General features: G+C 41.0%; 5 protein-coding genes across 6 annotated transcripts in view; 1 reads left to right on the top strand and 4 right to left on the bottom strand.

Moving 5' to 3' along the window:
- Window positions 1-1480, bottom strand: part of LOC104818345 (glycine-rich RNA-binding protein 3, mitochondrial-like) — a 2247-nt gene extending 767 nt beyond the window's left edge. The window contains exons 1-5 of one of the 2 annotated variants that reach the window (XM_010547903.1): window positions 1410-1480; window positions 679-824; window positions 528-596; window positions 243-349; window positions 3-120 (exon numbers count right to left, since the gene is read on the bottom strand). In XM_010547903.1, the coding sequence (XP_010546205.1) occupies window positions 3-120; window positions 243-349; window positions 528-596; window positions 679-814 (430 nt within the window). In that variant the 5' untranslated portion in view covers window positions 815-824; window positions 1410-1480. The other variant, XM_019203076.1, reaches the window with a different exon arrangement.
- Window positions 1481-2154: 674 nt separating this feature from the next.
- On the top strand, window positions 2155-3635 carry LOC104818347 (presenilin-like protein At2g29900). The gene has a single exon (XM_010547904.1). It carries the CDS (start codon window positions 2263-2265, stop codon window positions 3478-3480), a length of 1218 nt encoding a protein of 405 aa, XP_010546206.1. The 5' UTR covers window positions 2155-2262; the 3' UTR covers window positions 3481-3635.
- Window positions 3636-3724: 89 nt separating this feature from the next.
- LOC104818348 (glycerophosphodiester phosphodiesterase GDPD6) lies at window positions 3725-6871 on the bottom strand. The gene is made up of 8 exons (XM_010547905.2): window positions 6775-6871; window positions 6015-6193; window positions 5602-5785; window positions 5037-5111; window positions 4846-4955; window positions 4525-4743; window positions 4282-4437; window positions 3725-4195 (listed from the first exon to the last, which is right to left on the bottom strand). Exons 1-8 carry the CDS (start codon window positions 6800-6802, stop codon window positions 4016-4018), a joined length of 1131 nt encoding a protein of 376 aa, XP_010546207.1. The 5' UTR covers window positions 6803-6871; the 3' UTR covers window positions 3725-4015.
- Window positions 6872-7195: 324 nt separating this feature from the next.
- On the bottom strand, window positions 7196-8966 carry LOC104818349 (mitochondrial import receptor subunit TOM5 homolog). The gene is made up of 2 exons (XM_019203077.1): window positions 8759-8966; window positions 7196-7443 (listed from the first exon to the last, which is right to left on the bottom strand). The coding sequence occupies exons 1-2, from the start codon at window positions 8843-8845 to the stop codon at window positions 7366-7368; spliced, it is 165 nt and encodes a 54-aa protein (XP_019058622.1). The 5' UTR covers window positions 8846-8966; the 3' UTR covers window positions 7196-7365.
- A 594-nt stretch (window positions 8967-9560) lies between these two features.
- Window positions 9561-12515, bottom strand: LOC104818351 (ras GTPase-activating protein-binding protein 2-like). Its single transcript, XM_010547906.2, has 9 exons — window positions 12371-12515; window positions 11667-11846; window positions 11275-11566; window positions 10961-11193; window positions 10680-10857; window positions 10456-10577; window positions 10299-10361; window positions 10137-10200; window positions 9561-10066 (listed from the first exon to the last, which is right to left on the bottom strand). Exons 2-9 carry the CDS (start codon window positions 11844-11846, stop codon window positions 9807-9809), a joined length of 1392 nt encoding a protein of 463 aa, XP_010546208.1. The 5' UTR covers window positions 12371-12515; the 3' UTR covers window positions 9561-9806.
- Between the last annotated feature and the right edge of the window lie 623 nt (window positions 12516-13138).

Below are 13138 nucleotides of genomic sequence, written 5' to 3' on the forward strand. Positions count from 1 at the left end.
ACCGGCTCCCCCTCCATAGCCACCGGCTCCCCCTCCATAGCCACCACCAAACCCAGAACTTCGGAAACCCCCTGATCTTTCGTTTGCATAATTCACTTTAATATACCTACCATGGAGATCCTGGGGAGAGATTAAGTTTTGAAAGTGGTGAGGGAATATAATCTCAACAAAAGAAGAAAACGGTTACTGAGAAGATCAATACAAGTTTTCTAAAAAATGACTGGGCAATCAATAGTAATTACCTTTCCATCCATTCCCTGGATAGCGCTAGAGGCTTCCTCAGAAGAAGTGTATGTGACAAAGCCAAAGCCTCTTGACCTACCCGTTTCACGGTCCACAATAACTCTAGCTGGAGAAATTACAGAAGTTGGGTCAGCACCAAGAAATAATATTCACATATACACATACCTTCAGGAAACAAGTTCCGTCCAGCAAAGGTAACCCATTTCAAAATGACATAACTTAGACACTCAAGTTCCTACTTTCCAGAAACACAGGAAGTTGTCTTGTCAGAGAAGGCTAGTTACCTTCAACGACATCACCATATTTACTGAACTCTTCTCTCAAGCTTTGCTCATCTGTGTTATACGAGATACCTGTAACAGGTTCCGAAGTTAGGGAAATAATGCAAACAGTTACCGAAAACCCTTGGTCATTCCAACTGTCACCTAGACTCACCTCCAACAAAGACCTTTGAAGATGACATGCACCTTATCGCTTGGAAAATTGACGGGCTTGATGAAGAGCTCTGACCATTGAGCTGCTTGGTTGCAGTCTGCTTGAGTAAGTTCCCAAACTTACTGAAGAACGCCATTGCTGATTTGCTATATAACACAAAAGACCAGATTTAAGCGGTTAAAACACAAGTTGAGATCCCCTCTTTCGTCCACGTAAACTAAAATTATCCATTATCAAAATACAAATAGATCACCACAAAAAATTTTATACAAGCAAAGTTTATATTCGCTTAATCTTCTCCACAAAACCTGAAACAAAACCCAGAAACGACCATGCTCTTCTCAAGGATAATATATTAACAACCCGGATGAGGCAGACTCTTCACCCCTCATCCTTCATCCATTCAAAATACCTCACTTTCTCGCCACTAACCAAACAATACTTCAGAAAGCAAAACCGTAGAAATGGATATCGTAAAAATATCACGTCATACATCGCAGCAAACTAATCCGTAACGCCGAAACTATGAAAATCACGGAAAGAGACAAGAGAAAAGAAACCAGAGGCGAAGAAATGACTGCCCATCGATCCAGATCAATCAAAATCCCAAAAGGGCAAAAAATTAGTACACTTGAGATGAACACGAGAAGGCGAAGCACGGAAGCAAAATAATCGCAGAATTTTAACCCGATTTTCTAGGGTTTATAGAAAGAAATGATAGTGACGATCACCTCTGTCTGCACTTTCTCTTCCTCACTGATTCTCGTTTCCTGGGCTCAAACTAAAACCCTAGAAATTCGAGGCAGGGTTTATGTAGCGAGGCTGTGACGATCATGACCATTGATTTCGTGCTTAGTTAATCTTGACCGTTGAAAATACATCAACGGTGAAACTAGAAGTATTTGGAAAATTCTTACACGCGTAGCTTCTTCATTGGATGTCTTTGTATAATTTTGTGACGGTAAAGTAAAGTTCTCACTTTTAATCATTATTTCACAACCGCCCCATTTGTTTTAGTTTTCTATACATTAAGCCCAAACTTCGTTTCAAATGGAAGCCCAAACTCTTGTATGTTCTTGTTTCATCCATTTTAGGATTTAACATGGTATTGAGAAACTAACCATATGCAAAACAAATTTAATTTATAATCCCAACTTTATTTCAATCTTCAACCTTTAATAGGAGTGTATGCAAAACAAATTTATTTCATAATATATTATTTCTCTCGATTTCTTTTAAGATGGTCATTTTTTATGTTCACAATAGGAAATTGGAATTATATGTCGATTTTTTAAAATATTTTTCCATTTAAGCTGTAGATGTTCTAAAATTAGAAAATGTCTTTAAGGTTTTTGACCCAAAAAAAAAAGTGTGACTTTTGAAACACTATACGAACAAATAGGCCTGAAACATAAATATTGAGAAGCATTGGGGTCGTATAATAATTATGCATCTTTAATTTTCGCCTACCCGACACACCGGCAGTCAATAGATGCCGGAATTTTCAGTTCCCCTAATCAAATCTGGGAAGTCCCGGCGACTTTTCACCGGAAAGAACTGATTGTCGGAGAATTCGAGTACCCGATGGATCATAATCGAAGACCCAGAAGCGTTCTGGAGACTTTAGGCGAAGAAATCATCAGAATCATCACGCCTGTCTCGATATGCATGTTCGTGGTCGTTCTTCTGGTCTGTGTCCTAAACTCCGAGTCGTCGTCTTCATCCGCCTCTGTCTCCTCCATCGCCACCGCAGCTTACGCCGAGAGCGATTCCGACTCTTCCTGGGACAAATTCGTCGGTGCCCTTTTGAACTCTCTCGTGTTCGTCGCTGTTATCACCGTCGTGACCTTCCTTTTGGTGCTTCTCTTCTATCTCAGATGCGTTAGGTTTCTGAAGTACTACATGGCCTTCTCCGCTTTCATCGTTTTATGGATCTTGGGCGGTGAAATCTCTGCATTTCTGATCGAGAATTTCAGAATCCCAATCGACTGCGTCACGTTTCTGATCGTTGTATTCAATTTCGCCGTCGTCGGTGTCTTGGCCGTGTCCATGTCGAAGTTCTCTATTTTCGTCACCCAAGGTTACTTGGTTTCGATCGGAGTTTTGGTCGCTTACTTCTTCACGCTCTTGCCTGAATGGACAACTTGGGTCCTTCTTGTCGCCATGGCATTGTACGATCTTGCTGCTGTTCTTCTCCCTGTCGGGCCATTGCGGCTCCTCGTAGAAATGGCCATATCTAGGGACGAAGACATTCCCGCTCTGGTCTACGAAGCTCGCCCGGTAATCCATGACGACTCGGGTTTGGTTCAAAGGAGGGTGTGGAGAGAACAAAGAACTATCCATGTGAATCCTGGTGTTGTAACTGAAAACCTTAACCGGGAGGATGTAAGATTGGCCGGAGCAGAAGAAGGGATGATGGTTTCTGGTGGAAGTTCAGAGCTTTCCATGCCACTGATCGATCATGGTCACAGACCCGGCACTGAGAGTTCAGTTCAAGTTGAGAATTTTCTGGAAGGAATCGGGTTAGGATCATCGGGTGCGATCAAGTTAGGGCTTGGGGACTTCATCTTCTATAGCGTTTTGGTTGGCAGAGCCGCAATGTACGATCTGATGACGGTTTACGCCTGTTATCTGGCCATCATAGCCGGTTTGGGAATCACTCTCCTGCTCCTGGCGGTTTATCAGAAGGCCTTGCCGGCTCTTCCTGTATCAGTCATGCTCGGTGTGTTGTTTTACTTCATGGCACGGCTGTTGCTCGAAGAATTCGTTGTTCAGTGTTCTTCGAACCTGGTGATGTTCTGAAAGGATGGTAATCCAGGTTGGGTGAAGATCTGTTCTTATTTGGTAAATCTGAAGCATAAAATGTAGGATATTGGTATTCAGGTTGAGTGAAGTTGTTATTCTTTTCATGAAATTGCTCTGTTTTCTTGATGAATTACTGCAAAATCCTTCTTGTTTCTGCAGCTTAATGGGAAGTAGATTCTCAAATTACAAAAGACCAAACTCAAGTACATTGTCCGTGGCCCGACCAGCCCATTAGCCGCGAGTTTCGGGTCATGGTTATCCAAGTCTCGTGAGACTGAGACCGAGATAATACCCTCAAGATACCCCGTGGGAACGAGGAAAAGACCGCATACCCCAAAACTCCGGCACCCGCCCACCCTATCTACGTCATAGATAATTTTTATAATTTAGCTGACATCCTTGAACTTTGACTGATTCATTCCATTGAAGAATACTTCAAACTGTTTCAAGGCTTTCTTCTGCAAAATTCCTTAACAGAAAACCACGCAGAGAAAGAGCCAGAAAGTCAACAGTCATAATAAGAGATTCAGAGTCACTTTCTTCCAGCTAGAGGAGAAGTCCATTCCTGAAACCTGTGCAAACTCCCTGTGAAATCCGTGAACAAGCCATCCACACCGATCTTATCGATCCAGTACTCGTACTCAGCGTACGGGTCCTCGTAAAACTCCAAGTGCAAGAACTGGTTCTCGTTTCGGTATGTGTACGGATGAACCTTGTTTGGTTTTGAACAGATTTAGTTGATAATGTACATGAAAGGTTCACAACCAATCACAAGAGAAAAGGAAATCCAGACACTACCTGAAGATTTCGAGCGTGTGCTCTGGCGATCAGATCCGTCGGGGTAACGAGATGGTTGCTGTTCACGGGCACAATAGTATCCTTCCACGGTCCAATTCCAATCACGTATTGCTTGATGTAATCCAGATAAGCATCCGATGTAATCTCCTCGTATGTCTGAGCAGTCAGATTTTAAAAACATAAAGTGTCCGAAAACTGTATTGACCCAAAAGTGAAAAACAGAGAGGAGATGGAAGAGGAAACCTGGCTGGTGTCTTCGGTTAGAACAGTGACATCGTCTATCAAGAAGACTTTCGGTGAGTCAGTCAAGTTTGATATGGAGACGAGCGATGTTGGAGCAAAAGACTGAATAAATATCGGTTGTTTCAACCATTCTTCAGACATGTATGAACCTTCGTATCCGTATTTCTTCAGCGTCTCGGCGATTTTATCCTCAAATTTCTTGCCATCAGCCCATTGCACCTGCAGAAATTTCCAGTAAAACCATCAACTTTCAGTCTCTCAGCTTTTTATTTGCATTCTGAAGAGGGATTTTTATACAAGGCTTTGTAGACTTTTACTCACGTGCTGGTTGATAAAAACCGGGTTCTTGATCTCTGGATATATGCCCACAACCCTGGGTGCATCCATCGCGATTGAAATGTACTCCTCGAATGTAATTATCTGGAATTTTCCTGATGGAAACCAAAAAGAATGAATATCTCGTCTCCGTTCATAATGTGCTAGTCAAGAAATTCAAGGAAAAGTCGATATACCGTTATACTGCTGATCCCGAAAAGGATACCTCTGCTTCACCCGGAGTGTCTTCAGTTCTTGGAGAGTAAAGTCAACTGTTCAAGAACAAAGAAACGTCGAAAGTGATTGTTGAACTCCAAAGAAGTCAGACAAATGGCCAAACAAACCAAACCCATATGCATGTTACTAAGAAACTACTTCGTCAAAAAAAACTTTCTTAGCAACATTTTCTCGGCAGCCAAACAGTAGAGGTTAGTCGCAGCTTCTATATTTTTTTCGGCAGAGATGCAGCAAAACCGTTAAAATTGTGAGAAATCTTCCTTTAAAACCAAACATTTTTCAGAAAATTTCGTAGAAACCCACAAACCCATCAAGCAAAAACACCATGAAAATCAATGATATAAGTTGCAGCCTACCAGTGACTGATTGGATATCTTTTATAATACCGTGTGATGAAGTTAAAGGTTGAATTAGCATAAAAGAAGTTGAAAACCGTATTCGGTACAAATTCAAGGCTTGTTCGAATCCTCTTCATCATAAAAAGCTGAAGACTAACAAGAAAAAGGTTAGATTTTAGTATTATACCAATGAAGAAGCCGGTTAAGTTCGTCCCCGCAACTTGGTAAGTTCTCTTTCGGTCTGCAAACTCCTTGTGTTCTGCAACATCAGATGTCTCATCAAGAGTGAGATCGTGATTACACACGAGGACACCGTCCTTTGAAGACAATATATCCGCTTCTATGAAATCTGCACCCTCCTCGATTGCTCTCTGCAGGAAGTTAAGTCAGTTTCCATGGAAATTCTTAACAGAGAACACTGATCATATGCAATGAATCAAAGACAGAAACTTCATTTTGATCCACTCAAGAAACCCGGGGCAAAAACCTCAGAAAATCATGTTGATTCGGGTAAAAATTAGAAACTTTATGGATTTAAGTAATAGCAACCCTTTAGATTATCAGAACAAAACAACCATGGAATCACTGCCGAAGTTATACCATATACGACGGGGCGGTTTCTTCTGGGAACTCCCCGTTTGAACCTCTGTGTGCGACGTTAAAAGGACGTGAAGTCTGAAGCGGCTGCTTAGTTCCATCTGGTGCTCCACTCGGGAGACGATACAAAGGCCTCGAAGAACATCCAATGATCAATGACAGCAATACCAACGGCAGAAAATCTGTAGAAAATTTTTCACAACGGCAAATGGCTCTTTCATGTTTCAGATCATTTTAAAGAAACAAATCAAAGAGACACTTGGTAAAGTAGCTGCTGAAAAATGCTGAGATGAAACAAAGTCGATGGCCAAACATGGGTTCATGCATTTGATTCTAACAGTCTAAATCCAAGAATTAACAGAGATATGGAAAGAGAACATCATGAACTCCATCTGCCATGTTCATTCACTGGTGTCTGAATCTGGGAACTTTCTATTATCTTAAACAACTTTAGTTTCACTAAAAAGGGCGCATTCGCACGTATTTCTGGAAAGAAACCAAACAAAACCTCCATGAACGACACCAGAGAAACAGAACAGAAACAGCACCAAAACCAAATCTTTGAGACGCTTCAACTCTGCAAAAACCTAGAAACTAGAGAAAGAAAAAAAGAAAAAGAACAGAATTTCCACCATAATCGTCGAAAAGGTCAAGACTTCACACCTACAGTTCAGACCCATGACTGGATTTTGTTTGTGGAATCCTTCCAGAACCCTAAAATCAGAGTCCGCACGCCACGCACACTGCAAATCCTGCAGCTTACCTGAATATATAGAAGAAAAAGTTTGCATGCAACAGGAACGTAACGAACCCACCCGAAAGTTCCGATCTGTAAAAGAATATTCCTTTCCAATATGAATTGGAAATCCGGAAGGAACGCTCTTTTTTTCCTGTTGTTGTTTTTCTTTTTATTTTATTTTAAAAACTCTTCTCCGTTGACAGGAGAATCTTTACTTCCAGTCTTCCACAGTTTCACTTGGAAGTTCAAATCAGTATACGAACAACATTGTCCAATGTATACATACATATATATATATATATACGTAGAATCTCCCGATTTGTGCATCCCCAGGATAAAGACATTAACGAGTTTAGAACTAGTTTCACTTGAGCCTAATATGGATGGTTCAATGTAGTGTTAGAATATAGCATATGATAAATCCAAACACAAGAACGTTAAGACAGATGACACGGCAGAAACATATGATCCCATGGATTGCATCTTTTATGGTGCCAAAAAAAAATCATATCAGTTGCAGCACAATGCTCAGGTCAGCAGTACAATGGGAGGCACAGCAGCAATACGACTGTTGGCGTAAAGTAAAAATCTAAACAAGGATTATTCGTTTATCCCTCAAACCGCCATGAGATCACCACAGTTGCGCATCAAGAAGATAGATCCTGCAAACAGTCCAGCCGCTCGGAGAAGTTTCTGCAGAAGGTGAAACCGAGAGACACATTGTTAGAGTGCAGAAAACCATTGAATAGACAAATCAATCCAAGATAATTGATTATGAGCAAAAGAATGTAATGCAACGCAAGATCCACGCGTTAAGGCAGCCTGGTGATTAAGATCTTGCTGTTTCTATCTAATTACGGTCCTAGGTTATTTCCGTTGTTTTCTCTGTTAGAGGCTTGGTTTTAAAAATGCATGAGGCCCACCGAAGAATAAAAGCTCCAACTTAGATCTTTGGAATTTACTGAACAGAGGAAGAGCAAAAGATGTTTAACAATGTTATGCATCACATTGCTTCACCTGTCTGAAATTACAGAGGGTGACACTACTTCTATCAAACGTGTGACGATTGTGATCTTTATCAATTCTACCAGCTTCCATTTTTTCACCAAATTAGAAACAGTGCCAAAGGTTTCATCTTTCCATGGGTGTTTAACGTAGGGTTGAGGATGGATTCATGAGACTTGGCAAGCTCAAAACAACTAAAATAAAAAAGCTTATCCTTAGAAAGAAACTCCAGCTAGAAGATATCTCTAGAAAGATGCACATGGCAACTGAAGTCCTCAAATCCAAAGAGGATTCCGTCGAATCAAGAGAGAATCTGGTAAGTGTCTAAGACCCTTTTTTTATCTTCAATGTTAGACACAAAATCCGACAGCCCGAATGCCATTATCAGTAAATGCACCTTTAGAGTCTGATTGTGTCAAATTTGTAACATGCTTATGCTCATCTTCAGGTGCTAGGCATGGCCAGTTTTTAGAGGAGAAGGAGATCGATTTAGAGATTTCAAAGGTCAGAGAAAAATCTTGATTCTTCAAGCAGGAAGGAAATTCTGGAAAAGGTGGGTTTGCGAAGAAGAATTCAGCTTTCCAGAATTTCCTTCCTTCTTCATTGACCTTTACAAAATATCTTAATCGATCTCCTCTGACAAAAACTGGTCAGTATCATTACCCCTGAAGATGAACATCAAAGAAAAATAAAGCTGCCTAAAAGGAAAATAAAGGTATTTCAGACACAGGTGAAGCAATGGAACAGGTAACATTGTTATATGTCTTTTAATTACAAAGCTAACTATAAGATCTTAAAACTGGAAAATAATATCTACAAGTAAAAAAAATAAGCAAGAAAATCATAATTAGAGAGAAACAACGGAAATCGAAACTTGAAACATTCAGAGGAAACCCATATCAAAAACGAGTATAAGACCCTAATTAGATAGAAACAATGGAAATAACCTAGGATCCAAAGGAGGCAGAGACACAAAGGTGGAAGGAGAAGAAAAGAGGATTACCATGTTGAGGGCCCATTTCTCTTCGTCGTGAACCTGAGAGTGCCAGAAAGCTTTCAGCTTATCGATCGAGACAACTGTGTCCGCCATTACTGCAGCTAATCAGACCTTGGATCGTCTGATAGGGAAGTTCTAGGGTTTTCCGTCGATATGGTGATTCCGTCACTTTGTTGGGTTTAGGGTTTTAGAAACTTACGAAACTCTCGAAACCCTAAATGGAATCGATTTAACCGAGCAAGCATGAGTATCTTGTTATAGAATTCAGGCCCATCTTACCATTCGTGGGCCAAGCCCAATAGTTAAGCTTAGGGCAAACAGGCAATGTTTTGGAAATTCATAGATTTGTGGAGGACTGAAATGTAAATACCCGATTTATTTATTTTCTCTGCCGTACAATCTGCTACGCGCCGCCGCTCCTGCCGTTTGATAATCCACGCGCTTATTGCTGCCTGTGCTTACAATAATATCCACACTTGAAAGTAACGCTTCAGGTTGGGATTAACGATCTTGTCTCTCTCTTCTTGGTGGCTCGTCTCTAATCTAAAGAAATCCGGTTAGCTAAACCGGATTTAGTTCCCATTTTCTTCCGGTTTGCTGCCAATTGAGAAGTTACTATTAACGTATTTCGAGTATATAAATAGAGTTTAGTTAGAGAATAGTCGCTTTAGCAATTTAGTCTGGCTTTTGTCTCTTGAATATTTATTAAGGTTCTCTTTGGTTTTGCACCGGTTCATCTCCGGTTTAAATGGGGCAAATATCCCTGGTTTAGGTCCAAGAAGCTACTGAACATCGACTACACAAAAAAAAGAAAACTTTATCATGGATCTCTCGTGAAATTGAATCTTTATGAAGTACATAACATCGATGAAGGACAAAAAAATACAAACAAATGCGAACCAGGAAAAAAAAAACTAAACCGGGAAAATTCAAGCGTTTACCTTACCAGATGGAACTCAAGCCACAGACACAAGAAAAAAAATATCAAGAATTTACGGTGTTTTGGCACACCCTCTCTAATCCAAAAACGTTACCATGACGTCATCTCGAACCGTCAAGACGAGCCGCCGCCACCGCGGTGGCCGCCTCGCCCTCCTCTTCCGGGCTCGTTTTGATGAACCCTTTGGTAACCCTCTCCTCCGTTCCTCGGGATTGACCCCTTGGGTCGGCCCGAGAACTCGCCTTGGCTTCTGAACTCACCTCTTCCGTATCCTCCTCTTCCGCCGCCTCCTCCACCACGACCACCTCTGAAACTTTCGTTCCGGAAGCTTCCTCTTCCAGATGAATACCTCCCCCTACCGGTGTTGCTGCCAACTGTAAGAAGCAATCACCAGGTTTCAGACATTGGAAACTGAAGGTGGAGTTCTGTAATAGAATGGCTTACCTTGAGTGTTTGTCTTCTTCTCCTCTATAACAGCTTGACGGTCCCCAATCATAACTGGCGATGCCTATGATTGTACAAATAGGAAACAATAGCAATGCATAAAGGATCAGATTTTATGAATAGAAAATGAAAAGGATGAATACGAGATCTGAGGTTCGGTACCTCGAGTGCAGCCTGCTTGCCGCTAGATGTCTCGAATTCCACGAAACCAAAACAGAAACCTTGCTGCAAAGAATAGGGATACAAGATGGATAAGAATCTAAAGAAACGAGGGCTTTTAAAGAGTTGAAAGGGGGGGAGGGTGATATCACGATCGAACCTTGTTGCTTCTCACTTGAATCCCGTCATCCTTGATAGCTCCAAACTTCTTGAACACCTCTTCGAGTTGTGTAGGGGTGGCATCAAATGGCAAATTCCGGACATAGATCGAGTGACCATCGTCTGAAACGTGTAAAACACAAGATTGGAACAGAATAAATAACCCGGAACCAGAAGTACTGTCTCCAACGCCATAGGAAATTCATAGTTTGACAGAAAACTGACCTTCGCCATTAACATTGCTACTATCTGGAGCATTCTCATTACTCGGAGCAGAAGCCTCGGGTGTTGCTACAGGCTTGACGCGAGGAACAGTTTGCTTCTGGTTGGTGGACACAGGACCTGCCCTTGTCTTATTTGTAGCAACATGGGTTGTGGTTGGACCACTTTTCATCAGTTTGAGCTGCACAAAAACTCGGGCTTTACATGTTTTATGGAGAAAAGGAAAAATCGATACATATCAAGTCTAAGAGGGACATAGAACGAGGCATAAGGATCAAACTCACGATTGAAGCATACGATTGCTTAGGAGCATCCTCCTGTGACAAAGATGCCGCATCATCAGTGGAAAGAATTTCAGTGTGAGTAGGTTGAATCGGGGGTTCAACAATCTCGTCGTCAACTACCGATCCTTCATCTTTATCAGATGGGTCATACACCTCAGCCACGTTATCAAGATCTTCTTCCTCGATGGAGGCAACTGGCTCTGGCTCTGGCTCGTGACTATCAGTAACATGTTCTGACAAAAAAAAGTAAGACAATAAATATCGGAAACAAAGAGTATACGAATAATGAGACATAATCCTTCACATCCACATACCTTGTTCAACAGCCTGAACATTCTCGCTGATTCCATTGATGGTGACAGAACGAGTCTGTGTCAGCTCTTTCTCCTCGAGGAATCTGAAAACATCATTTAAGACAAAGAACCCTTTGTCTTGTGGAGCCAGAAAAAACGTTTGAGTGAACTTCTTCCTCACATTGTCCTTTCCGGTTAAGCTTCCCGTCACCAACACAATAACACCTTTCTCAAAAGATTCCTGAGCATCTGCTGTTTCTATCTCAGCAGTGTAGTCTTCATAGTTCAAAGACAGAATCTTATCATTGATTGCCTGCTCCAAAAGCAAGACCGAAGGAATGGTCAGACCAAGTTGCAAAAAACACAAAATCGACTAAAAGCACATTGAAGGGTCGCTTTAAAGCTAAGCTCACTTGCATAGTTGTCACGGTGGACATAGTGCCTGCAGCATCAGCCCGACTTAGCAAACTCGAATCCTGATAAAACCGATGAACCAACCCAGGAGATTGATGAAGAATGTGATAGTATTGCTCTACAAAAGCATGGCCAACAACCTCGGCACTCGGGGCAGGACTAGCTTCCTGCTTCGCCATCTACACTCAACATTGCAATTACATACGAGGAAGAATCAATGCTTCATTCATGAAGACGGCTTAAAATACTAACCAAGTTCAATGCTACTCTTCATTCATAGATGATATATCCGCTCATATATTAATCAATAATAAGAATGTTGTGCATCATTTAATGCTAATTAAGAGAAACCCTTGTTGATATCCAAAACCTAATATTTCGATCGATTCCGTCAACTTAAAAATGGATCGACGTCGTAAATAACGAATATAAGTCGAGGATCTCATGAACGCTGCACTTTCAATGATACTTCAAACACACAAAAACCCTAAAATCGACAAAAGATCAGTACCCTTAATTCGGACTCGGAAACGCAGAAAATAAAAGCTTGAGTAACAAAATTCGAAATTTACATCATAGATCAATCGGAAACAAAATGTTACACAAATAAGGAGCAGATCAAATGGAACAGAAAGACAGCAAACATACGAGCAAACCGCAGGTATAGTCAACGAGAATAGATCCGAAAAGGATCGAGCTTTACCTCTGCTTATTAGTGGTCTGGTGATCGCGCGACCGAGAAAGAGAAAAACAGAGATCTGAAGAAGCTTCCAAACAGGGAGAGAGCGACAGACGGAGAACGAGAGAGAAAGAGAAAGAGGCGAGGGACAAAAGGCAAAGCTGAAATCGGCCCACGAAGTCTTCGTATTGGGCTTCCCTTATTACCGCTCGTCTTGTTCTGTTCGGTTTATCCTCTAGATATCGGTCTGAACTTGGTACGTACCGGTTTACTAAACCTCGGTATACTGCTAACCGGACGACAGTATGATTTAACCAGACAGTATCTTGATACCAAATTGTAAAAAAAAAATCAAGAGAAATTAGTCTCCAACCAGGGGCAAAATTCTCGCTGCCATACATACATACATACATAATTACATATAGATATATAGAGAGATGAGGTCCTCGAATCTTTTGTGTGTATTCAAGCGTTGATGCTTTAAAGAAAAAACCTTTACTTTTGGTCCATCCCCTCTAGATCGAAGAGTCCCAAAATCTAGCTGTCAGTCTAAATACCATCCTCTATATACATAACATATGCGTGTGTATATATATATATATATAACAGGGCATTGATATTAGTCATCACAGAAATTTTATGAAAAAAGGTCTTAATATAGAGATGATGAAACATGTATGCTATATATATATATATATATATATATATTGGCGCATGATAACGCGTTGATTAGAGAACGTAATTTTTATTTTGTGGTAAATAGTTTGTGTGATTCTAATGTTATTCCCTACA

Source organism: Tarenaya hassleriana, unplaced genomic scaffold (genome assembly GCF_000463585.1).
Source record: "Tarenaya hassleriana unplaced genomic scaffold, ASM46358v1 Cleome29, whole genome shotgun sequence".
NCBI lineage: Eukaryota > Viridiplantae > Streptophyta > Magnoliopsida > Brassicales > Cleomaceae > Tarenaya > Tarenaya hassleriana.

Bases quoted from the DNA above. Each gene is read 5' to 3' on its own strand.
- LOC104818347 (XM_010547904.1), top strand. From the start codon at position 2,263: ATGGATCATAATCGAAGACCCAGAAGCGTTCTGGAGACTTTAGGCGAA.
- LOC104818348 (XM_010547905.2), bottom strand. From the start codon at position 6,802: ATGCAAACTTTTTCTTCTATATATTCAG. The intron at 6,194-6,774 runs GTAAGCTGCAGG...AATTTTCTACAG, and splicing joins TTTTTCTTCTATATATTCAG to ATTTTCTGCCGTTGGTATTG. The intron at 4,196-4,281 runs GTAGTGTCTGGA...AAACCAAACAAG, and splicing joins CACACGCTCGAAATCTTCAG to GTTCATCCGTACACATACCG.
- LOC104818349 (XM_019203077.1), bottom strand. From the start codon at position 8,845: ATGGCGGACACAGTTGTCTCGATCGATAAGCTGAAAGCTTTCTGGCAC. The intron at 7,444-8,758 runs GTAATCCTCTTT...CACCTTCTGCAG, and splicing joins AGAAATGGGCCCTCAACATG to AAACTTCTCCGAGCGGCTGG.
- LOC104818351 (XM_010547906.2), bottom strand. From the start codon at position 11,846: ATGGCGAAGCAGGAAGCTAGTCCTGCCCCGAGTGCCGAGGTTGTTGGC. The intron at 10,362-10,455 runs GTTCGATCGTGA...TATTCTTTGCAG, and splicing joins TTCAAGTGAGAAGCAACAAG to CAAGGTTTCTGTTTTGGTTT. The intron at 10,201-10,298 runs GTACCGAACCTC...GTACAATCATAG, and splicing joins GCAAGCAGGCTGCACTCGAG to GCATCGCCAGTTATGATTGG.